Genomic DNA, 26909 nt, shown 5'->3' on the forward strand with positions numbered 1-26909 from the left:
AACCATGCCCTTGTTTTATTTCTTAGTCAGGTGTGTTAAATGTCACTTCAAAATTGTCCCATGGATGGTCCCACTGTGCTTACAGTGGATACTGCTTTGTAGTGCACTGTTTAAAAAAAAAAGCTCGACAATCCTTCCAGGGGAAAAAAAAAAAAAAAAAGTTTGCCATTTTCCACGTATTTACACAACTAGCACAGGGCATGTTGTTGAATGCCAGCTTTGAACTATTTTTAAAAACATTAACAAAAGAAGCCAGGTTTTATGATACAGCCAATGAGGCCACTGGTTTAATACAGGTAGCATAGATCCACATCCAAGTGGCACTGACATCAGGGAACACTCCAAAACCGGTCGCTGCATAAGAGTGGTCGCCACTGACAAAAGCTTGGAAAGCTGTGTTCACAGGGAAAGGGAGTATGGCATTGCTGCAACTCTTAACTAGGACATCTTGCAGCAATAAGAGGGAGCATAGCCATGGAAGGCAAGAACGATTCATGAGACATCTGCAGGGAAAAGAGAAAAAAAAAAAAAGAAGTTAGCTGGAAAAATAAAGTACATCACAATCACTAAAGCAAGATTAAAAAAAAAAAAAAAAGGTACCTGAAGTGACATTAGAAAACATGTATGTATAGTCCTAAGCCTACATAGAACTCGGCTGTGCTTTCTTACTTTGTGTTAGGAACCCAGGGTTATAAATTACACTTCAGCCAGACTGGAGTTAGACTATAGCATAAAGGTAACCATACAATATTAAGCCGCAGCGACAATCCTAAGAACGGCATTACGTCAGACAATGTAGAAAAAAAAAAAGCTGATCGCAGAACATCTTCTACAGGCTACTTGTGGTAAGGCGGTGAGTCAATTTTTTGCCCAGTTATACATTTTAATATTCAATTGAGCAGAAACATTGTAGTGTATAGCCAGCTTTAATCAGTGAATTACAAGCAATAAGAAAAATGAAAAAAATGTTTTACATGTCTGCACTATGCACGTTACAGGTTTTGGACTAGTCCATCTCTTCATAGGGGATTCTCAGCAAGGCTTTTATTCTTTATAAAGATATTCTCTAAAAAAGGATTTAAACAAGGATGCTGGCCAGCTTCCCTGCTCCCTACACAGTTTTTTTTGGCAGCTGGACAGAGCAACTGCCATTCACTAAGTGCTTTTGAAAATACATTTTTGAGAATCCCCCCCATGAAGAGATGGACTCGTCCAAAACCTGTCGCTTCTGTCAGATTTCTACCACCTACTGTAAGTGACAGCAACATAGGAGAAAAGTAATTTATGGCTCAGTTTACTCTGGAAAAAAACATACTTGGTTTGCGCATATTTTAAATTTTACTATTTTCGCCACAGTGCCCCTTTAAATAGCTCAAGTTGGGTGCTGCAATACATTAAGGCTTGGTTCACACATAAATCTGCATATTTCCAGTCCAGTAGTGTCCTGTGTTTTGCATCAGTTTCGGTTTCACTTGACTACGCACAAAAAGTGCACATTTCTGGTGTAAACAGCCAAAAGAGATGCATACCTGTACATGGCATTATGCCACCAGTCATTTAGGCACAGGGTGAACTGAATGGCGGCTCACCCTACTACTGCACAAATTCCGGACAGAGTTAATAACTATATGCCCCCCTCTGAGTCGCAGCAACTCTGAGAGAGAAGTAATTTGGGGTCTGGCAATCACCAGTAGCCCAGGCTACCCTTGTGTGGACTATAGCATTACTGCTGTAGACGCACCAAGCCTCAGCGCCAAAAAGCCCTGCCTCAACACATACAAAACCGATATGAAACTAACAGGACCAGACCAGACTGTTGTGTCAACAGCAATAGAAAAATGCAAAACTCATGCCAACAGTCAAAAATTGACAGAACTGGACACCTTGTGTGCAAACCAAGCCTAAAACTCATTTTGCTCAGACAACATTAAAATATTAATTTTTCAGCTTTTAAAACTCAAATAAAACTTAGGGCCCTTTTCCACCTGCAATCGCTAGCGTTCACGCTGAACGCTAGCGATTGCTGAATCGCAAAACCGGCGATTCCCCCGACGTTTGCGGCCGCGATTTTGCTATGCTATGCACTGCATAGCAAAATCGCGGCAATTATCGCTCCGCCGCGCGTTCGCGTTCCCCGCAAAAACGAATCGCGGTAGTGGAAATGACCTACCGCGATTCCCATGTTAAAAAGCAAACCGTAGCGATTGTAAAATCGCTAGCGGTTTGCGTTTTTGCGATTCAGCATCGCAAACGCCGCTAGTGGAAAAGGGCCCTTAGGGATTTTAGGAGAGTCGTATTTAGGAGTAGGACTAAATACAGTAAATATATGGCATCCATCTCATATTTTATGCAGGCGCAAACTGATTGCAGACCTATGTATTCTCTAGGTTATGAAAGCTCTGGTATCTTTCAACAATGCAATTTAAAATGCCTCTCCTGCTATTTAAAAGCTTAAAATGGTAATTAAACAGAGGCAGTAGCACAGGAATGTGAGTACTTCATTCGTATTCCAAACTGATTTATTATTGATCTTTATGAGAAATGTGTGCTCAGTTTCACAAACAGACCAGGATGGAGGCTCTGTCTTGTGCTTGCTAAAGAATAAGTACAGAAAAGGCTTTCCCTGTAAAAATCAATACATCGCTATTTTGATGTCTGCATCTGCCAAATGGTAACCCAGGAGTAAGATGACCAGGGGATTAGCAGTTCCAAGAATGTAGCAGCAGTTGGACAAGGAATGGTTGTCTGTCAGCCAGAAGGTCTGGTCCCTAAACAAGCTTTCTTTTGTAAAGCTTCGCTGATCTATTAAACTATTTTTACTGCAATACAGTCACCCATAGCACCTCACACAACATTTCTTGTTTTATTTTTTCCAATCCATTTGTTATAGCAAGAACAAACCAACATTCTATTATGAGGACCAAAAATGTATCCCAAATCAACTGCAAGATTCCAGCATAGCTCAGAAAAATCTTTGTGTGGGAGAGTTCCTGGTTCCCCTCCCACATGATCTCTGCTCTATCTCCAATCCATCACTAGGGATGACTAGCTCTGGGCCAATTCTTATTTCCACTTCTATGGCAATTATAAAAATGTTAATTTATGCAGCTTGAAAATTATCCAATAGAATGACACCACTGCGGGAGCTAGAGTTCATGAGGCTAAATACCTGAAACTCAGCAATTCTGATTTAAATGTTTATGAAGAAGCAAATGAGTAACTTATGTCAGGCAGCAGAATGGGAGATGCTAATGCTACATAAATATTTGAGATAAAGGTCACCCAAAACAATCTTGTAATCCCTTTGTATGACATTCTACCCTCAAAGTGTACTGATGAGATGTTTCGGGCCAATTCTCCTGGCCCTCTAACAGTTGGATCCGTACGGAGGGTTAGGCCTCAAACCCACTAGCAGTCTTTTTGTAAGCGTTACTAATTTGTAAAAACTCTTGCTAATGAAATGCTATGGGAGATTTTTATAAAAATCACATCGCTCATGTGAGAACACACACAGCATTACATTAGCAAGAGCTTTTCAAATCACAACTGCTTAGTAACGTAGTGCTAGATTAAAGTCAACAGATCTCCCTTCAGTTGGAGGCACCTCTAGCTACTTAATACTGAGGGTACCACTGGCTACCTAATGCTAAGGGACACCTGCAACTACCTAAAGGAGAAACTGGCACAAGTGCAGTTCGGCGGGGGTTTGTAGGTACATGGAGGGTGAAGTTTAGGGTGCCAGGACATCTGTGCCTATAGGCTACTGTGATGTAAATCTGGGCCTGGTATGACCAATTCTGATATAGTAAACTTCTAATATTAACTACTTTTCCTGGTCCCTTGGAGTTTACTATAAAAAGGGATTCTACTGTATATATAAATTTAACCTGAAATCTTCTACTTCCGTGATGAACCACACAGCATAATGCTGAGAAACACAGGTAACAAGACATCCCACGTGCAATTAAGAACTTTATATAGACCGAGAAATTGTACTTTTGGGTTTTATGATTTACTGATGAGAGAAAAAAAAGAAAAGTTTCTGGCTCTAAAATTAGTAAAGCCAACATGATTGAACAGTTGATGCAAGACAATTGTAAAAGATAATTTAAGCAATTGTCTCTCAGTCTAATCACCTGAAATGCTTGGCAAGAAGTCAATTTATTGTAGCAAAACATCTGAAGAGCATACTGCCACATCTAATGCTGGGTACACACGGTCCGATTTTCCATGCAATAGATTCATCGGATGGATAAAATCCTTCATATCCAATATTACTCCCGATTGATTCCACGCTCAATTTATCACAGAAGTGAATGGAAAAAGAAAAAACGAGCGAAGATAAGAGAATAAAGCGCAGAATGGAGCGGGAAAAATGATTGGGTCGGAAAATCGCATGGAAAATTGTACAGTGTGTACCCAGCATTATGAAGAGGAGCACATATTTAAAGGGAACCAGAGGCCCCAGAAAAAAGAATTTATACATACCTGGGGCTTCCTCCAGCCCCATACGCACGGATCGCTCCCACGCAGCCGCCCTCCGCTTCCTGTATCCGGCGGTCCCGGAGTTTCGGCCAGTCGGCGGCAGCACGCGGCCAATCGACCGCATCACAGGGGCTCCCGGCATACCCTTATGCGTGCGGCTGCATAGTGCGCAGCCGCAAGCGTACGGGTATGGAGGGAGTCCCTGTGCATGCAGATAATTGTCCGCGTCCGCCGGAAGTGACCGGACCCGGTACCAGCGATCCAGGAAGCAGAGGATGGCGGCGTGAGAGCGATGCAGTTTTATGGGGCTGGAAGAAGCCCCAGGTATGTATGAAATCTTTTTTTTTTTTTTTTTTTTTTTTTAAACGCTGGAGTCTCTGGTTCCCTTTAACTTCACCTACCTACACTTACAAAATGGAAACTACAAGGCGCAAAAAAAAAAAAAACACGCATCCACTTACAACTAGCAGGCTGTTCTCCATATCGTCGCATAATCTGATCGTGAGTGAATTTCACAAAAGCATCATATTGCTCTGCAGAGGGTAAAGAAAAAAGGGTTCATTAGCAGGGAACAGTTTGATGGAGGTACAAACAAATTCGGGTTGATTGAGAAAATTCAAACACATAGCATGCAGTTCAAACTAAACATCGTTGCTGCAGGCAAAAAAACCCCCTCAGTTTCACACCAGGCTACATGGGAGCGATTTAGCAAGCACGCTGTGCCTGTTACTTAGCAACTGCAGGACTGTGTATAGTTCATGCAATCTTCTCCAAATCTATCCCCATGTCTTCATCAATATGAACATATATTTTTCCCATCCGCATAATTCTATTAAAGCGTAATGAAACCCAGCATTTCTACTTTAAAGAGACACTGAAGCGAAAAAAAAATATGATATATAGTGAATTGGTTGTGTACTATGAAAAATTACTAGAAGATTAGCAGCAAAGAAAATATTCTCATACTTTTATTTTCAGGTATATAGTGTTTTTTCTAACATTGCATCATTCTATAATATGTGCAGATTACACAACACTCAGCATTCAAAATGAGTCTTTCAGAGCAGTCTGTGAAGTAATGACCTCTCTTCTAGCAGAGGAAAAGTAAATAGTCCAGGAACAGTTGAGATAATAAAAGTCAGATAACAGCCCTCTCCACGACTAAGCTTAATGGCTTGTTTGCATAGAGATAACTGGAGACTCAACTCTTCCTGTACTGGAAACAATTAGACTGATGTATCTGATCTTAATGTTTTATTTATTAGCTGTGCTACACATACAAATCATAATATCATAATTTTTTTTCACTTCAGTGTCTCTTTAAGGGGCTCATACACCTAACGATTTCGATCACAGTGATCGAATCGGCTGTGAAATCACCGCACACACCGCTGACAGAATGATTGATTTCCGTCCGAAATCGATTGTTCCCGGTGATCCATCCGTGCGGAAGATTTTTCTCGATAGCGGCGTTCGAATGCCCGACAACCGACGCAATACAGCGGGTATACATTACCTGTTCCGGCCGGCACGAGTCCCCTGGTCCCCGCTGTCTTCTTTCCGCGCTGGGTTCTGGACCGGCTGCAGCTACACAGAACTTCTTGTCCTGGCAGGAATTTTAAACAGGACAGGAAGTTCAGTAGCTGCAGGAACGGTCTGGAGCCCGGAGCGGAGAAGGAGACAGCGGGGACCAGGGGACTCGCGCCGGCTGGAACAGGTAATGTATGCAGGAGGGGGGGGGGGGGGTGGCAGCTCCACAGATTGTGATCGGTTCAGGCTGAAATCGATTCACAATCTGTTTGCAGTAAAGGTGGCCATACGATCCCTCTCTGATCAGATTCGATCAGAGGGATCTATCGGTTGGTCGAATCTGGCAAATCGACCAGTGTATGGCCACCTTTACTCTAATAGATTATTTACAGCATATTATACACAACCATTTTAATTTTTTTTTTACTAGATCTGCATTCAAAGGGTTAACACAAGCCTTAGGGCCCGTTCACACTTAAAACCGCAGAACGCCGGCGATTACCGCCGGCGTTCTGCGGGAGTGATTTTCCCGCGATCAGCGCGGAAAAATCACTGGACACTGCGGCAGGTTTGGAGCGATCGCGATTAGCGTGCTATGCACGCTAATCACGATCGCAAATCGCGGAACGCTCGTCGCCGGCAAACCGCTGCATGCAGCGCGGTTGCGGTTACCGCTAACCGCAACCGCGGCAGTGAGAACACATTGTGTAGCGGTATCGTGCGATTCCTGCTCAGGTGTGAATGGGCCCTTAGAAGCTTCCCTGCCAGCAGAGCTGGCCGCTTCCGAACTTGTAGATAATGTTATCTTGTGTTTAATTGTATCAAGTGAGGAATGTAAACAAAGCCTTCTCTGACACTGCCTGATCTCCTAAAGACAGTGAGGCAATCAGAAAGCATTTATGCTTAAAGAGACACTGAAGAAAAAAGAAAAAAATTATGATATTATGATTTATATGTGTAGAACAGCTAAGAAATAAAACATTAAGATCAGATACATTAGTCTAATTGTTTCCAGCACAGGAAGATTTAAGAAACTTCAGTTATCTCTATACAAAAAAGCCATTAAGCTCTACGACTTTCAAAGTCGTGGAGAGGGCTGTGTTCTGACTATTATCTCAACTGTTAGTTAATTTTTTACTTTTCCTCTGCCAGAGGAGAGGTCAGTTCACAGACTGCTCTGAAAGAATCATTTTGAATGCTGAGTGTTGTGTAATCTGCACATATTAGAGAATGATGCAATGTTAGAAAAACATGAAACTAAAAATATGAGAATATTTTCTTTGCTGCTAATCTTCTAGTAATTATTCATAGTACACAACCAATTCATCATATATTTTTTTTCGCTTTAGTGTCTCTTTAAAGAGACTCTAACAAAATGTTCATCCTTATTTCTTCTATCCTATAAGTTCCTATACCTGTTCTAATGTGCTCTGTCTAACTGCAGCCTTTCCTATTTGCACAGTGGCAGTAGTATCTCTGTTATATGATCTAATCTCTCCTCTGTCGGGCTGAGGCTGGAATGTGCTGTGCCGTTTGTGATTGACTAGAAGCTATACACACCCTCTCCAGGCCCCCTGCACACTGTATGACTCACACACTCAGCTCTTCTCAGCGTATCACTTGCTATGTCTTGTTTGTAAACACTGGATGAAAATGGCAATTAGAAGCCAGGATTGCAGCAGGGAGAGGCAGAAACAGCAAAGAGGGGCCCAGGAGAACATAATGAATAGAATGGTATGCTTTTTATTGTAAGAATTTTAGAGTACAAATTCTCTTTAAGTTAGATAATGAATAAAGCAGTTATGAATAAAATGCAAAGTAAGCTCTCAGAGTAAAAAAAGTGTACTTTGGGAACTTGTAATATCTAAATGAATAATACTTATGCACAAAAGCAAATATGCTAACTGTATGGCATATAAAAAGTAGAAAAACATGTTTTTATTGATTATGTCAGGGTTTTATAACGCTTTAAGATAGCAATGCAACAAGACAGGATCATCAATATAAAAGGAAACAATAGTAAACAAAAACACCCAGTTTTATAAACTCCTTTTGTTATTAAAGTTAACCCAAGGAAAACCTTAGGTCAATAATCATACTTATTGAAGAGTGAAGCCTATGGATCCTCCAGAGGCTTCCTGTGTTCTCTTCGCCGAACCCCTCTTTATGCACAAGCCCACACCCATGCAGTAGACCATGCCTGTGCAGTCGGCATATAGAGGCACACGGCCCGGATCTGAAATCAGACAAGCTCTTGTGGGATTTCTTTTGGGGGTCCACAAGAAGCAAAGCCCAGAGGACAGCGTGGGAAGCCTTTACAGGAGCCAGGTGGTTTCCTTTTTAGGCAAGTATCTGGTTTTCGACCTGAGGTTTGCCTTGAGTACACTTTAATAAAACCCTATCCAGATGCTCATCTTTCCCATGGTAGGCTCATATACAGCTCTATCACACAGCCCAATAAGGTGTTTTTTTATTATAGGAATAAAGACATGGGTACATGCAATACAACATTTTTCTTTTGCAGAGAACAATTGACTAAGGGCCCATTCCCACTTGTGCGGTGGGAACCGCCGCGGAAATTTTTTTGCATGCGGATGTGAATTTCGCATGTATGACTATGTATGCGACTTTAATCATGGCAGTGCCTGTGTGCTTCTCCATTGTTTCTATGCAAAATTGTATGCAAATTCACATGAAAATTTGCATACCAAAACCGCATGCAAATTTCCTATTAAATACATTGTATGCGAATCGCATAGCAGTATGCAAATTCTGATGGCTCTGCCGTGCAGATTTTTTTTCTGCACAGAAAACCACCCAGAAATCCTGACAAGTGGAAACAGTCCCATCCACTTGTATTGTCTAGGCGAATCTGCATCCAGATTCGCTCTAGTGGAAACGGGCCCGAACTCTTGTAGTGATACATATAGTGCTCCAGTTACCTATATACTATATTTTACCCAAAAAACATTAGTCACTTTAAAATGTCTATGATCAGCTGCCCAGCAAACTGAGGTTAAATCAAATCTGTAGTTTTTTTTATTATTTTGCTTCAGTTTTACTTTACGGTCTCACGCACAACATGCAAGAACCTTACAGTGCCTGCATCGCTGATAACTATCAAGGAACTGCTACAATGTATACATTTCAAATAGGTCAATGAAATGTTTGCTATGGATGTCACATTGTCTTCTATACACTGTGAGTACCTCTAAAGGTGCCCCATGTACCTATGTAGCATGAGGCCCAAATATATTCACTCAGTTTACCCTTCTACTACACAAATTTAGCAAGACTGTACAGGCAGTCCTCGGGTTACTAACGCCCGACTTACGAACGCCCTGCCAATATGAACACCCGCCGTCACGCAGCCCGGGGACTACCTCTTGTGCCACCCCATCTATAGGCTTGGCATCTCGGGACATAGGGTAGATTTTGATGATATTTTGTATTGTAAAGAAGCAATGTGGATCTATAAGCTCAATACTGTGACCCCGTGTGGCCTTAATGCTGAATTGGATCTATCCCCGTTCCTGAGGTGCCAGGTCTATGGTACCTGATTTGGTGGTGTTGATTGTTGTTTTTTCTGCGCTTACTGATAATATTGGGTAGTTTACCTTTGATTTGTTACTTTGTAATATTTAACTGTGTTAGCATCCATTTCATTCTTTGTTGGCAATAATGGCTGCTATTTGGGATGTTTGCCAGTAAGATTGACTTGCTGTGTGCTTGATATAATTTGCCAAATGATGCCATTTGTTGTTAATGTTTTATACAAATTCTGTGAATGTTATAGGGTGTGTTTTTAGATTTAATCACGAATCACAACTGCTCCTTAGATGAGGAATCTAGGTACAAAATTGGTCTGCAGATACCTATGGACTCTGCTACGTTTGTGCTTTGGCTTTTCAGGAGGGCGGAACGAGTCACTGTGGGCTGGTGAGGCTGTTGAGAGCCGCCCCCAGTGACAACTTAAATACAGGGTTTCGACGCTGTCAACTAAGCCACACCCTGAAGAAACGTGTAGGGGGCGTGGCCTACGTGCTGTCATGGCTGCTGACTAACTAGCACACATGGAATGCCATGCTTGGTGTCCTGGAGTGGCTGGAATCTGTTTGCGTGTGACAAAGTGACACATCCTGGGAATATATTTGCTTGTCTCCAGGTCCACAGATAACGGAGCTTTTATGGACAGTGACATTCGGGGACATCTCGGCTTGGAAGCGGTGTGGGTTAGAGCCTTCCTGTCTTTCATTTGCATGTACCATATGCCGCTGTGTATCTTCAGCTGAATTGGCTTCCCCCGCTCCTCAGATGTGCCTCATGTGCTCTCTAGCTATCGCTGCATGCTTGGCTTATGAATATGCATCTTGCAATATGAGCTCAGGAATAAGTGTGCTTTTGCAATCTGCCCATAATTTGCATGTGGACATGTGTTGTGCCTGTGACCTCAGGAATTAGTGTTTCCTTTTAATTGCTCATGCAGACAATTTTTGATTCCATGGAAAAGCAAAGGAGACTTTAAGGACAGTTCTGCTTTGTGTCTCCTTTAGTGACTCTTGCCGGCCGAGGTGGTATGTAAAGTATGTGAGAACAGATTGGTCTGAGTGTATACAGTGGCCACTGTACTCTGATATAGCAGCCATTATTATACTGACAGCTATGATAGGCTGAGGCTTTTTAAATAATGTTTTATTGTATTTTTGTACTATTTTTGCATGCAAAGAAACTACCTTTATCTCATCAGTTTTTCCAAATTAATAAAGTGATTGATTATCTACAGTGCTTTAAACCAGTCCTTTCCCTTTTTCTCTATAAATTTCAAATAGGTCAATGAAATGTTTGCTATGCATGTCACATTGTCTTCTATACACCGTGAGTACCTCTAAAGGTGCCCCATGTACCTATGTAGCATGAGGCCCAAATATAATCACTCAGTTTACCCTTCTACTACACAAATTTAGCAAGACTGTACAGGTAGTCCCCGGGTTACAAACGCCCGACTAACAAACGCCCTGCCAATATGAACACCCGCCAACCCGCCGTCAAGCAGCCTGGGGACTAACTCTTGTGCCCCCCCCCCTTTTCTAATGCAGAGTATGCGCAGCAGAAGCGATTACAAGTCTCACCTATTCCGTGGCGGCTCCGGCCCAATAAGCAGCGTCCTCTCTCCCTTCATTCCGCCTTCCTCCCAGCGGCTTCACTAGTAGCATCGGATAAGGACGCAATCAGAAGGAGCCGCGGGGTCTCCTTTTGATTGCGTCCTTACGCGACGCTACTTATTGGCCCGGAGCCGCCATGGAATAGGTGAGACTTGTAATCACTTCTGCTGTGCATACTCTGCATTAGGAAAGGGGGCACAGGGGCAGAGATGACAGAGGGGGGGGGGGGGGTGTCACTGGATGCACAGGGGACAAAAGGCACAGCGTTCCGACTTAAGGACGGATTCAGGTTAAGAACGAACCTACAGTCCCCATCTCGTTCGTTAACCGGGGACTACCAGTACAGTCAAGTTTCCATTTTCAATGAGGACTTTTTTTCTTCTCAGCAAGATAGTGTGTTCTTTGTACTGATCCTAAAACAAAAGTTCAGAGCTATATTAGGAAGGAAAAATGTTAACATACATTAGATCTGATCAATGACCAAATTTGTATTAACCAAAGGTCTGGTTGATCTGGTGGCCATCTACTAGTGGAGGGCCACCTTTATAGGAGTACTCTAAAAACTTTCGGGATCTGGAAATAGTGACATTTTAAAATCCAGAGCCGTCGACCAGATTAAAAACTTTAGTACTGATATGTGCCATTCAATTTTTAATTGAGCAGCTGTCAGACCCAATTAACCACTTGAGGACCAGAGGTTTATACCCCCAGTGACCAGGCCAATTTTTACAATTCGGCACTTTACAACTTTATGGTGGCCATACATGGTACAAATTTTTCATACAATCTTACCATTTCTATGTAGTATAAGGGTAAATTAAGTGAATATACTGAAAGGATAATTTAGGCAGTTCCCTTATATTACATAGAAATGGTAAGATTGGATGAAAAAAATTGTACCATGTATGGCCACCATAACAGTTTATTGGTTGGTCATACAATTTATCACCCAAATGAATATTACCCCCGTTTCTTCGCGCAAATAATGCTGTCTTTTGCGGTCATTTGATTGTTGCTGCGATTTTTAGGTTGTTTTCATAAAAAAAAAAAAGTTGATTTTTTTTTTTACATTTTTATTCCCCCTCCCCTTTAATTTGGCCCTAGAATGATACACACACAGGCATATGTCTATGTATGCATTATGATAGGGATTAGATTGCAAGTCCCTCCAAGGGAAAGTTAAGTGACAAGGCAATTCTTTGTACAGCATTGCGTAAGATCGCAGCACTATACAAATGTGGGGTTTTTTATGTAAAATGTAAAAAACAGTCTGCCAGCGCTGGTCTTGGGCTGGCAGGCTGCTTGCTGTGGCCCACTTTGTTTACAAACGGGAGCTCGCACAAGCTCCCGTCTATTCTCGCTCCTTGTGAGAGGACACCATACGGCGTCGTGGAGGAACAAAACTACTTTGCAGCCGCCAATCTGCGTTAGGCAGTCACAGAGTTGTTAAATGTTAATATGACTACAGCCTAGAACTCAACAGGAGCCAGTCCCTTTTAAAGCATCATAAATGTTCATTACCAGATTAGACTGTATTCTACTTTCAAAACACTGGAACCAATAAAATTTGCCTACTTTATATACATGTTTAATGGAATCATTTAACCGACTAGTAGACCCAAGCCCATTTAAAAAACGGGCTATAGGGTCTGTTTCTTGCCGCCCGCCGCATGTTACTGCGCAACCGGCGCGTGCGCCCATCCACACACCCGGCTCCCTGGCCCCATCCTCCTGTCTCTGTGAGGCTGGATCCATGCTGTGCACATGCGCAGTAGCAAAAAGCATGGACTAGCTATACAGAGACAGCACACGCAGGGACACAGGTTTTATTATAGAGGATAATGGAGTTAAAATCAAACCATACCTGCCAATTTTGATGTCAATATTTCTTCATATTCTTCACGAACTTTATCTTCACGCTCTTTTAGGAGACGTTCACATATCATTCCAACTTGTTTCAGAGTGAATAAAGGCTGTTCTTTACGCAGTTGTGATGATGGCAACGTTCCTACAAGATATTTTAACAATGTATTACCTAAACAAAAAAAATGTATCAGCGAACAAAAACAAAGCAAAAATCACACACTTTGTTCCATGTGTATAAAATTAAAAAGACCCGTTACCGAGACCATCAGTGGGTAAATGAGAAAAACCATCCTGTCAGAAGGACTTTCTTGTTTAAGAAACGGTCTTGGAAGAAAAGAACGGGCCACAAAAACTGCTAGTGGAAACAGGGCCTAAGGGCCGGAGCACTTGTCAGTTTTCTGTGCACGTCGTTGTGCATACCATGTGCATTTGCATGTGAGAAACCACATACTTTTCACAGAACTAATGTAATGGATAGAGAAAATGCACAGTGCTGCAACTGCTGGCAGTTTTTCTGCATGTGAAAAACATATTCAAGTGTGAACCAACCCATTGATTACATTGGTTCTCAGTTTTCCTGTGCAGAAAACAGACAAGTGGGCTATCTGCCTTAATTGAGCAATGAACATGAATTTGTATTCCTTTTGGATAAGCTTTTGCGTTAATGGTTTAATAAAGCAGCCCGTTATCTTGTGTTAGATGTACTGAAGTCAACAGATGGTTGTAACAATTGCAAATTAAATACAAATTCAGTCAAATTCTGTTTGTGTACACACACACACACACACACACACACACACACACTTTACTAGAATTAAAAAGGTAGCTATACACATTGATTATTCCTGTTGATTCCTGGCAGATGCAATCACTGAAAATGATTGATGGTGGGTCAGGAGCAGCAGATAGACAGCTCATAAAGTTGCACTGCAACAAACAGTTCAATGCTGCAGTTCGATAGATTTTTAGTAGATTTCATGCCAATATCTTTTAATAATTGTTTCTTCAACGGGACAGCACCAATAGATAATGATGTGCAGTGATCGCCCCTGGAGTGCACAGAGATCTCTCAGCAAATACGTTTTCAGGATACGCACCATCTAAAATATTTTATTCATAGCTCATTAAAAAAGCATCACACACAAGGCAATACAATGTGTGTATCACACCGCCAAATCTATGCCTAGTGTGTGGAAGGATTCAATCCCTCTCTGATCAGATTTGATGAGCGAAATTGATTTTTTTTGGCCATATCTGGCCTTAATGAGGAACTTCAGCCTAAACAAACATTGTCATTAAGTTACATTAGTTATGTTAATTAAAATTAAAATAGATAGGTAATATAATCTCTTACCCACCCTGTTTTAAAAGAACAGGCAAATGTTTGATTTCATGATGGCAGCCATCTTTTTGGTTGAAAGGAGGTGACAGGGAGCAAGAGACAGTTCCAAATGTCCTGTGTGCTGATCACTCCTCCCAGTTGCTAGGCAACATGAACAACATAGAAAATCCCATCATGCTTTGCACAGCATCAGGGAAGCAAGGCCCCGCTACCTGTTCACTTCTGGAATTTCAGACTTTACAGTTTGAAAACCACTGCGCCTGCGTTGCCACCAGGAGCGTATTGTGCAGGCACAGACCATACTGGGCCTGCGTAGTACGCTCCTGGTGACATCAGTAGGAACGAGGTCACGGCAACGCAGGCGCAGTGGTTTTCAGACTGTAAAGTCTGAAATTCCAGAAGTGAACAGGTAGCGGGGCCTTGCTTCCCTGATGCTGTGCAAAGCATGATGGGATTTTCTTTGCGGGTCCGGAGCAGCAGTGAGTGGCGGTGAGTGGCTGCGCGGGCACAGGATGTCTGCGGGGGACCATTAGAAGCCCCGGGTAAGTTCAACTCATTTTCCCCCAACCCCCCTACAGTATTCCTTTATGTGAACATCTGTGGTTACCCACAATGCACCGCTACTAAATATGCAAATTATGTCTTTATGCCCCTGAAGCCAAGCTAGCATCCAGAACCGCTAGTCTATAGCAAACCTATAGCTTTAAATTTTACAGAGCCACACTAACCCCACATGCAGAAAGCCTGCATCGGACTTTTGGTCCTCTGTGCATGGCAGTCCCTACCAAAAGCCCAAAAGGACCAAAAGTCCCGGATATGGCTCCATGGGAAATGGCTTGGACCAGTATAACAGAGCAGCTCGGGGTGAGCCAAAACCACTAGGAAAGTATAGGGGACTAAAAGACCAAAGAGCCCTTCTACTAAAAAGCAATGGTTAGTGTGTTTTGCCTTTTTAGTAGGAGGGCTTTTCGGTCTCAGTGTCCTATACATTCCTAGGTGCTCCTTTGGGTCACCCCAAGCTGCTTGGTTACGCTGTTCTGCTAGAACATAAGAGGCTCAACCAATTGTGAGTGCGAGACAACTTTGATTGCCACAGTTGTCTGGCAATATAACTGATATAAGAAGACAAAGCCTGTGGTTACATCAGTCTTCCAGGCAGGTACTGCAACACATGGAACAGCCTCATCACTCATTCATGTCTAGCAGAAACACAAATACAAGAAGACATGACATCTTCACTCACCAGGTAAAGTAGGCCCAGAAGGCAGAAAACTGTGTGGTTGGCCTTCAGTGGAACAGCAGGGTTCTGTTTGCTGAAAGCTGCTTTCCAAATGTCTCCTTTTCTGCATGCGTTTATACTCTTGTTTAATGTTGAAAAGGATTTGTTCTGCAAACAAGACACACAAGCTAATTAAACATCAAATCATCTGCTATAAACCAAGCCATTCTTTATTTAGTGTGTTACTTATAACATCAGCTTGGTTAAAAGAACAAAGTACTTATAATCCAGGAATGTACTAATCCAACCTGCTTTGTCATCCTAGGATGAAGGAGTGTTGCCTGGTCAAACTGGACAAATAGATATTTAATGTGTGGAACAGTAATCCATTGAAGTGATACACAGCATGCCAATAGCTAAATCAGAATTAAAGTCAAAGAGAAGCTTAGGATACCGCAAAGTCATATAGCAGTAACTTATTTTAAAAGCACCAATTTAAAATGAATCCATTAACATATACATGAGCTCATTTATAAGCAAGTGGCAACGTGTAAACATTTGCTTACAGCCAGTGATGTGTTCTGTTGCTATGAAAAGCTAGGACTGCCGCTTACAGCAGACGGGATAAATGTGCTCAGCCATTGCTGTGCTTTCGGCTGCACACACCATGCAGTTTTCACTTCACATAATTTTCTCGATGGGAAATATGGCTTGATCGGGGTGGAAGCATACCGAAATCTTCAAGGCAGATCAGACATACTAAAAAAAAAAAAAAAAAATTGATAAAACTGCTGGCCATTGTTTGTGTATGTCTTTTCGATTCATTTTCCATCGATAGCCAAATCGGAAAAAATGATTGGAAATCGTATTGAAATTTTTACAATCATACGTGTACACATATACAATTGAAGTTAGATCTGAATACTGATCTGAGCACTCGTTTGAATAGGATCCAAAGTGAAAATGACATGGTGTGTACCAGGGCTTGGGGGTACCACACACAATGGGACCCTGCTGCCATTGGGATGGTGGAGGGCAAAGATCGCAGACTTATGCATAGAAATGCTGACAAACGTTAAAAGTGATCTGAGCACCAGAATTACTTTTTTTTCTTTAACCACTTAAGGAATGCAGTCATAAAACCCCTTAAAGGGGAACTTCAGCCTAAACAAACATACTGTCATTAAGTTACATTAGTTATGTTAATTAGAGTAGATAATATAATTTTTTACCCACCCTGTTTTAAAAGAACAGACAAATGTTTGTGGTTCATCGGGGCTGCCATCTTTGTCATGGGGCAGCCATCTTTTTGGTTGAAAGGAGGTGACATGGAGCAGGAGACAGTTCCAACTGTCCTGTGTCCTGATAACCCCTCCCAGCTGCACACGCTAGGCTTCAAATGTCAAATTCAAAGTGTAAAAAAAAAAATTTGCACCAAAACAGCAGAACGAGAGCAACATCAGAAATCCCATCATGCTTTGCACAGCATCAGGGGAAAAAAGCCCGGGCAGTTTTCTTCTGTGCAGTTAGAAATGAGGCTTGGATAAGAGAAACAAAGTTCTGATGCTGTGAAACTGTTAAAGAAACACCAAGCCTTTTCAGTGCTGCTGAGTCGATTTTTAGTCCGGATGTTCACTTTAAGGGCCAGAGCCTTTTTTTCCATTCAGACCACTGCAGCTTTAACGGTTTATTGCTCACTTATACAACCTACCACCTAAATGAATTTTACCTCCTTTTCTTGTCACTAATACAGCTTTCTTTTGGTGCTATTTGATTGCTGCTGCGATTTTTAGTTTTTCTTATATTCATCAAAAGAGACATGAATTTTGTCAAAAAAATGACTTTTTACTTTGTGCTGACATTTTTCAAATAAAGTAAAATTTCCTATACATTTGAGCGCGAAACTTATTCTGCTACATGTCTTTGATAAAAAAAAAAAAAAAACCATTAAGTGTATATTTATTGGTTTGGGTAAGTTATAGCGTTTACAAACTATGGTGCAAAAAGTGAATTTTCCCATTTTGAAGCATCTCCGACTTTTCTGAGCACCTGTCATGTTTCATGAGGTGCTAAAATTCCAGGATAGTATAAATACCCCCCAAATGACCCCATTTTGGAAAGAAGACATCCCAAAGTATTCACTGAGAGGCATGGTGAGTTCACAGAAGATTTTATTTTTTGTCACAAGTTAGCGGAAAATGACACTTTGTGGAAAAAAAACAAAACAAAAAAAAGTTTCCATTTCTTCTAACTTGCGACAAAAAAAAAATAAATAAATAAAAAAAAAAATGAAATCTGCCACAGACTTACTATGCTCCTCTCTGAATACCTTGAAATGTCTACTTTCCAAAATGGGGTCATTTGTGGGGTGTGTTTACTGTCCTAGCATTTTGGGGGGTGCTAAATTGTAAGCACCCCTGTAAAGCCTAAAGGTGCTCATTGGACTTAGGGCCCCTTAGCGCAGTTAGGCTGCAAAAAAGTACCACACATGTGGTATTGCCGTACTCAGGAGAAGTAGTATAATTGTTTTGGGGTGTATTTTTACACATACCCATGCTGGGTGGGAGAAATATCTCTAAATGACAATTTTTTTTTTTATTTTTTTTTTACACACACAATTGTCCATTTACAGAGATCTTTCTCCCACTCAGCATGGGTATGTGTAAAAATACACATTATACTACTTCTGAGTACGGCGATACCACATGTGTGGCACTTTTTTGCACCCTAACTGCGCTTAGGGGCCCAAAGTCCAATGAGTACCTTTAGGATTTCACAGGCCATTTTGCGACATTTGGTTTCAAGACTACTCCTCACGGTTTAGGGCCCCTAAAATGTCAGGGCAGTATAGGAACCCCACAAATGACCCCATTTTAGAAAGAAGACACCCCAAGGTATTCTATTAGGAGTATGGTGAGTTCATAGAAGATTTTATTTTTTGTCACAAGTAAGCAGAAATTGATTTTAAATTTTTTTTTTCACAAAGTGTCATTTTCCGCTAACTTGTGACAAAAAATAAAATCTATGAACTCACCATACTCCTAACGGAATACCTTGTATTTATTTTGACAATATAGATAGAGGGAGTGGTTTTTCTTTTAGGGGTGGACTTACTGGGCTTTGTACAGTTCCCCATCAGGTCCTCTATGCTGTTCCTGCACGTTCATTGGCTCATTCAAACGCTGACCACTGATTGGTGTTTGTATTGTATATATTGAGTGGTGGAATGTTAATGCACGTATTGCAGTTTTGACAACTAGAGAAAGAGCATGGTAGCTCGAAACAGCGGTCTGTTGTTGTACTGCTGCTTTTATCGATGTGATTAATAAAGAGACGTTTTATTACATCAGTGGTGCCTGCTCCAAGTGGATTCTCTGAAGTAAGTAACAGCTCCAGTGGTGTGGAATGCTGTAAGCTTGGGCACACATTTGTCTCCTTACATGGGTGCTGACCCAAACCTCCTTTGCTCCTATTGCAAAATGACCTGTGAAATTCTAAAGGTACTCATTGGACTTTGTGCCCCTTAGTGCAGTTAGGGTGCAAAAAAAAGTGCCACACATGTGGTACCACTGTACTCAGGAGAAGTAGCATAATGTGTTTTGTGGTGTATTTTTACACATACCCATGCTGGGTGGGAGAAATATCTATGTAAATGACTTTTTTATTATTTTTTTTCACACACAATTGTCCATTTACAGAGAGATTTCTCCCACCCAGCATGGGTATGTGTAAAAATACACCCCAAAACACATTATACTACTTCTCCTGAGTACGGCGATATCACGTGTGACACTTTTTTGCAACCTAGGTGCGCTAAGGGGCCTAACGTCCTATTCACAGGTCATTTTGAGACATTTGGTTTCAAGACTACTCCTCACGGTTTAGGGCCCCTAAAATGCCAGGGCAGTATAGGAACCCCACAAGTCACCCCATTTTAGAAAGAAGACACCCCAAGGTATTCCGTTAGGTGTATGGCGAGTTCATAGAAGATTGTTTTTGTCACAAGTTAGCGGAAATTGACACTTTGTGAAAAAAAAAATACAAAATAAATTTCCGCTAACTTATGACAAAAAATAAAATCTTCTATGAACTCTTCATACACCTAACAGAATACCTTGGGGTGGCTTTTCTAAAAAGGGGTCACTTGTGGAGTTCCTATACTGCCCTGGCATTTTACGGGCCCAAAAACGCGAGTAGTCTGGAAACCAAATGTCTCAAAATGACTGTTCAGGGGTATAAGCATCGGCAAATTTTGATGGCAGGTGGTCTATGAGGGGGGGAATTTTGTGGAACCGGTCATAAGCAGGGTGGCCTCTTACATGACAGGTTGTATTGGGCCTGATCTGATGGCTAGGAGTGCTGGGGATGGGGGGGGGGGGGTGACAGGAGGTGATTGGTGGGTGTCTTAAGGGGTGGTTAGAGGGGAAAAATAGATGCAATCAATGCACTGGGGAGGTGATCGGAAGGGGGTCTGAGGGGGATCTGAGGGTTTGGCCGAGTGATCAGGAGCCCACAAGGGGCAAATTAGGGCCTGATTTGATGGGTAGGTGTGTTAGGGGGTGACAGGTGGTGACAGGTGGTGATTGATGGGTGTCTCAAGGTGTGATTAGTGGGGGGAATAGATGCAAGCAATGCACTGGCGAGATGATCAGGGCTGGGGTCTGAGGGCGCTCTGACGGTGTGGACGGGTGATTGGGTGATAGGGGCAGATAGGGGTCTAATCTGATGGGTAGCAGTGACAGGTGGTGACAGGGGGTGGTTGATGGGTAATTAGTGGGTGTTTAGGGTACAGAATAGATGTAAACAGTGCACTTGGGAGGTGATCTGACGTCGGGTCTGCAGGCGATCTAATGGTGTGGGTGGGTGATCAGATTGCCCGCAAGGGGCAGGTTAGGGGCTGATAGATGGGTGGCAGTGACAGGGGGTGATTGATGGGTGGCAGTGACGGGGGGGGGGGGGTGATTGACAGGTGATCAGTGTGTTATTACAGGGAAGAACAGATGTAAATAATGCACTGGCACATTGATAAGGGGGGGTCTGAGGGCAATCTGAGCGTGTGGGCAGGTGAGTGCCCACAAGGGGCAGATTAGGGTCTAATCTGGTGGGTAACAGTGACAGGTGGTGATAGGGGGTGATTGATGGGTAATTAGTAGGTGTTTAGAGGAGAGCACAGATGTAAACAGTGCACTTGGGAGGTGATCTGACGTCGGGTCTGCAGGCGATCTAATGATGTGGGTGGGTGATCAAATTGCCTGCAAGGGGCAGGTTAGGGGCTTATTGATGGGTGGCAGTGACAGGGGGTAATTGATGGGTGATTGACAGGTGATCAGGAGGGATAGATGCATACAGTACACAGGGGGGGGGGTGATCAAGAGTCCCAGGGGGCAGTTTAGGGACTAAAAAAAAAAAAAATAGCGTTGACAGATAGTGATTGAGGGTGATTAGGGGGGGTGATTGGGTGCAAACAGTGGTCTGGGGGGTGGGCAGATCAGTGTGTTTGGGTGCAGACTAGGGTGGCTGCAGCCTGCCCTGGTGGTCCCTCGGACACTGGGACCACCAGGGCAGGAGGCAGCCTGTATAATACACTTTGTAAACATTACAAAGCGTATTATACGCTTCCTAAGCGGAGATCGTCAGGTTAACAACCCGCCAGCCGCTTCCGATAGGCGGCGGGTTGACGCCGTGGGGTGGGCGGAGCCTATGGCCGATCCCCCGCAAAACAGTGCCCCAGGACCCGACGCCATTCTGCGTTACGTGGTCCTGGGGCTGCCACTTTGCCGCACCAATATGCAATAGGGCGGTCGGCAAGTGGTTAAATTACCCTCCCATAAGGGAGGTTCCTAACTGTGTGCCATTGGAAGAAGAGCCTCAATATTTACCTATGTGGTGCTGCTCCTCTGGCCCCCGACCTAAACAAGATGCACCATCTGTTGGATTTGTAGAGTTCGACTCTTATATGCACGACAATGCATGCTGGGAGATGTAGTCTGTGGATGCAAGTACAGCTCCGCTTAAACGGCAAAAAAAGGGCACAATCCATTAGTGGTGCTCAGGGCCCATATGCAATTAACTTTTTTCTCCTGAGTTTTCTCCTAGGTGATAATTTTTAAAATGGTCAATAAAATGCATTTTAACCACTTGACACCTGAGGCATTTTTCCTCTTGTGGACCAGAGCAATTTTCACCTGTCACGGCTCCTCCCTTTCTTTTACCAATAACTTAATCACTACTAATCACAGCGTAATGATCTATATCTTGTTTTTCTTGCCACCAATTAGGCTTTCTTTGGGTGTACAGTATGCCAAGAATTATTTTATCCTAAATGCATTTTAACATGAATAATAAGAAAAAAAAAATTATAAAATGCATTATTTTTCCGTTTTTGACCATTATAGTGTTAAAATAAACCTTCTACTGTGGATAAAAGCCACACATTTTATGTGCCCTTTTGTCCCGGTTATTGCAACGTTCAAAAAATTTCCCTAGTGCAATGTATGGCGCCAATATTTCATTTGGAAATAAAGGTGCATTTTTTCAATTTTGCGTCCATCACTAATTACAAGCCCATAAATTAAAAATTACTAGTAATATACTGCCTTGACATAATTTTTAAAAAGTTCAGTCCCTAAGGTAACTACTTATATTTTTTTTTTTTTTTGATGAAATTTTTTCCCCCCTTTTATAAATAAAAAAAAAAGTTTGGGTATTATGGGAGGGTGTGGAGGGAATAGTTAATTATATCAGTCAGTGTGGGGATTTTTATTAAATTAAAATGCAATTTTGGTGCAATATACTATTTGGCCACAGAGATGTCCTCAGTCGTCATTTCCGATTCACGTACGTAAGCACGTGAATCGGAAGTAATCCGTGGCTGTGTAACACAGGAAGATACAATGAATGCCGGCGTCTCGTAGCGCTGGTATTCATTGAATCGGGGACTTAGATTTATGAATGGGACCTGCGGTCCAATCATTAACTTCCCCTCTAAGCGGCGGTAACGGCGGTGCGCACGCGCGAACGGAGCGAGCGGCGGCTGCATGCCGCTGCAGACTTGTTTTTCACGGCCCTGCTGCATCCTGTCTTTTTTTAAAGGGCCGTGAATATACTGCACGGCATGCAGCAAGTAGTTAAGTCACCAGAAAGAAAGAAAATATGAAAATAATTTTGATAGTACTATTTCACCTACTTTTTGGTACTTTTTTAGTTAAAAAAATGCTAGAAAGCTACAGTTATTTAAATTGAAGATGAAAAAGTATCTCCTAGGAGAAAAAAAGTTAAAGAAAAACCTGTAACTAAAAAAGAAAAAAAAAAAAAAAAAAAATGTGCCCCTGGCTGGCGGGGTACTCTCCCGGATGGGGGAAGCCTCCAGATCCTATCGAGGCTTCCCCGTCGTCCTGTGTCCCACGGCGGTGTCACTGTGTCCCTTTGATTAGCGGGGATGTAAATATTTACCTTCCCGACTCCAGCGCAGGATCGGCTCTCCAGTCGAAGATAGGCTGAAATAGGCGATCGCTGTCGGTCCGCTCTACTGCGCAGGCGCAAGTCTCCTGCACCTGCGTAGAGCAGACCCGACAGATCGGCTATTTCTGCCATCTCTGTGCTGAGAGCCGCAACAGCGCCCCCGCTGGAGCCAGGGAAGGTAAATATATCAAGCCAGGATTGCGAGACGCTTCGGGGGAGCCAGCGCTGGATTGCCTGCAGCTACAGGGGTGGAGGAGCCTCCTTGGACCTTGAGGCTTCCCCTTCCGGAAGTGAAGCGAGTAGCCCCCAGGGGAACTTTTTTTTGTTACAGAATTGCATATGGGTCCAGGTCACTTAAATAACTCCAGTAGAGGGAGCCTCTGGATGATCCAGCTTTGACGTCCTCCTTCACTTTACTGTTGCTTGCCAGGACCCTATCCTTCAAAACCACACTCCACCCATGTATAGAGGGACCAGTACAGCCTGCGCAGTGGCACGAAGCCACTCATGAACAACTTTTTTCCTCCTTGCACGTGCGACTCTATGCTTCTGCACAGACCACACTTGCACCTGTGCAGAGCAACCATGTGCTTACACTGACATGTGGCTGCAACAAAATATTCAACAAGCGCTTTCTGAACATGTTCAGAGGATCCCATCGCTGATCGGGGGGGTCCAGGAGTATGTGGGGAAGCCTCCAGACTATCCAGTGGCTTCCCAATGAAGTAAAATCTACAGCCCTGGTGAGTATTAGACTAAGGAGTCGGAGCCATTTTGTGATGTCACTAGATGTCTGGATCTTTAGTGATCCGACTGCGAACAAGCAAAGATCACATTGCCTCTTCCTCTGCCCCACCTGCGGGAGTCTGCTTTGTTGTGGCGTACCACTTATTGAACATCTGCACCCCTTCCATAGACACAGACACATTGTTTTCTTGGAGACTAGTGACTCAGCTTTCAGCCAAACAGCATAGAACAGCAACAGCAGTCCACTAGAGTGATCACGCAGGTTGCTGAAGTAGAAGCATTAGATGCCTGCACCATCAGTCACCAAAATGATCAAGCTTTCACAGTGACAAGCAAGTACTGTGTGCATTCTTTGCTTTACTTATAGCTTTGACAGCAGTATAGGAGTGTCTCCATCTGTGCCAATAGAAATTGCAGAGGAAGTAGATGACTCATAGGATGTTTAACAATATTTAAAGGACTACCTTCAGTAGAAGAAGAAAAAAAAAAAAAAAAGCCAGTCATGACATGGAAAGGGGGTGCGGACGGGGACGACGGGGGGGGGGTGCCTCGCAAAGGAAAATGCCAGACAAGGTGACAGAATGTGCAGCTGGGAAACCTGCAGGGTAGTGCTAAACCATTAAGGGCTTGTTTCCATATGCGCGCTTTTACTGCACTTATGGGAATTGCAATCGCAGAGAATGCATAGACTTCACTCTGAGGTTTCCATACATGCGCTGCGATTCACAGCTGAATCGCAGTGCATGGGATGTGGCAAGCGCCGCCCCCCCCTCGGGGAGTCACATGCAACGCAGAGCCAAGCTAAGCACACGGCTCTGCGTTGTATAATGCATTGCAAAGATTAAGGACATCATTCAGCTTCATTACTTTTTTCTATGTCAGTAGAACACAAAATCAATTTAAGAATCTGGTAGGAGTCCAGCAAGTCACAGCATTAGCCCAGGTGTGAAAAAAGCGCAACAAAGGCTCCTGCCCTGCGTAGACATTTACTCCTGCAACGAGAGAGAGTTTCTCACAGCAACAGAACTCCCAAGTGCACACAGTAGTTGCCAAGGTTGCAAAATAGGGGATAACATGCAGACATTAAACTGAAGTATGAAACAATCATTGCACTATGATGCAACACCTATGCAACATTCACAGTGCACCAGTGAAGTTTAACTGCAGCATACCAATGCATTACATTGACAACACAGAAACAAAGTGCAGCTCAACTTTCCAGTTTGTTCCTGCTTTTAAAGGGGAACACAACGCCCACTGTGAACCTAGCCTCTGGCTTTCAAAAGCCTACTGGAAGCGTGAACTAGCCAGCACTGTAAAAAGCAGTATGTTACAGAAAAAAAAACTTACCGTATTTCGCGCCGTATAAGACACACCCAGGTTTAGAGGGCAAAAACCAGGGGAAAAAAAAATATACATACTAAACCTGGTGCGTCCATTGTTCCAGGAGCGTCTTGTACATGTTCTAGCCCAAATTGTGTCCAGCGTGTCGGACCCATGTCAGGCCCGTGTGTCCAATATGCCCCCCCCCCCCCCCATGTGTCCAATATGCCCACCCATGCGCCTCCCGGTCCCCCCGTGCTGCAGTGCATAGATAGCCGCAACTTACCTAATCAATGCTCCCGCGGCAACGTCAGACTTCCGCGCTAGCCTCCTCTCCCTCCCCCTCGTCTTTCCTGCCCCCCCCCCCCGTGCTGGAATGTATGGCGGCAGCTTACCTTTCAAGCACCAGCGGTGAATGTAGACATCGGTCTCCACGCTACTTCTCGTTCGTGTCAGGCTTGTACTGATGACGCGTCATCACAAGAGCGAGAAGTAGCGTGGAGACCGATGTCTGCATTCACCGCTGGCGCTTGGAAGGTAAGCTGCCGCCATACATTCCAGCACGGGGGGGGGGGGGGGGAGGAGGACTTCCCCCCCCCCCTCCATTTTTAGGGAGAAAAAGTGTGTCTTATACAGCGACAAATACGGTAACTGTTACATTGAGGAGTTCTTTTACCATTGTAGGCACTTTTATTGGCCTGATGAAGCGGGCTCAGACCCGCAAAACATGTTGCCTTTGCGAAATAAAAATCTTTTGTCACATACAAAGATTTCGTTATTGAGGCAAGCCACCTCATTTTCTTGTTTTTAAGCTGTTTTTAGATTCTTTTATCTCAACCAGGGCGCCTCTTTATTGTGCATACTTTACCCCCAAACAATCAGTGTTTGAGGGTTGGTGACAGACCACCTGTGGGATCGCCACAGTGGACACCTGTCCCTATTTTTCCAAGGAGAGCGACCACATCCAGGTCCCGGCTGGGACTATCCCGAGTGGAGTCGGGTTTATGGTTTCCACCTGCTTCCTACGGTTGGTTGGCCTTGCAACCCCCCTTTGTGAATAGCAATTTACTGAAATTCATTTTTCCAATTGCATACTAACATACTACACTATTGGGCTCCCGTCTCCTATATTTCTTCCCTGCAAGGTGCTGAGAAACCCCCACTACACTATGTTACAGAAAAGAACACATTTTAGCTCGCTATTACACCTGATTACTGTATAAGCAAGGGGGCACATATGTTTGAAGGGAAATTCCACTTTCTCTGTACAATGGTCATAAATATAGATCTGTGCAGCTTGAGCTTTTTTGCTATGTAGGCCTTGTTCACACTGTCCATTTCTATGCATTGTTCAGCAATCTAGAAATGTATCAAAACTGGAAGCCCATAATAAGCATGTTCTCATGTAGTGCATTTTTTTTGCAAAAAACATTTTTAACCTGCAGCTTGCTGAGACTTTCCAAAACTCGCAGGAATATCATATTGCACCTTTTAGATTACCAACATGCAGTGAGCCAAGCCTTTTTGTGTCTGGCACTCAAAACAATAACTACTGAGTGTACAACATTACTGCTCCTCAACTAGCACAATGTTCATGATCCTTTTGGCCGACAGTTACCCAAGCTGCATGTACTGTCCAATAGAGGAGAAAACGCAAAACATTAAAGATGCACCTGTTTGGGTTTACTTAGAGACTCTGAAACGAGTCTAAATTCACTTTAACTAGTAGCCAGAAGCAGAACTATAAGCCCTGCTAAACCGCCGCTATCCCGTG

At 43.1% G+C, this 26909-nt stretch overlaps 1 protein-coding gene across 1 annotated transcript in view; it reads right to left on the minus strand.

Annotated features, from left to right (window-relative positions):
* Positions 1-257: 257 nt before the first annotated feature.
* AKIRIN2 (akirin 2) overlaps positions 258-26909 on the minus strand; it is a 34749-nt gene continuing 8097 nt past the window's right edge. The window contains exons 2-5 of the mRNA XM_068279396.1: positions 15629-15772; positions 13042-13185; positions 4947-5018; positions 258-503 (exon numbers count right to left, since the gene is read on the minus strand). Coding sequence (XP_068135497.1) covers positions 493-503; positions 4947-5018; positions 13042-13185; positions 15629-15772 — 371 coding nt within the window. The 3' untranslated portion in view covers positions 258-492. The remainder of the gene's footprint in view (positions 504-4946; positions 5019-13041; positions 13186-15628; positions 15773-26909) is intronic.

The sequence above is a fragment of the Hyperolius riggenbachi genome, chromosome 4 (genome assembly GCF_040937935.1).
Source record: "Hyperolius riggenbachi isolate aHypRig1 chromosome 4, aHypRig1.pri, whole genome shotgun sequence".
Classification (NCBI taxonomy): Eukaryota; Metazoa; Chordata; class Amphibia; order Anura; family Hyperoliidae; genus Hyperolius; species Hyperolius riggenbachi.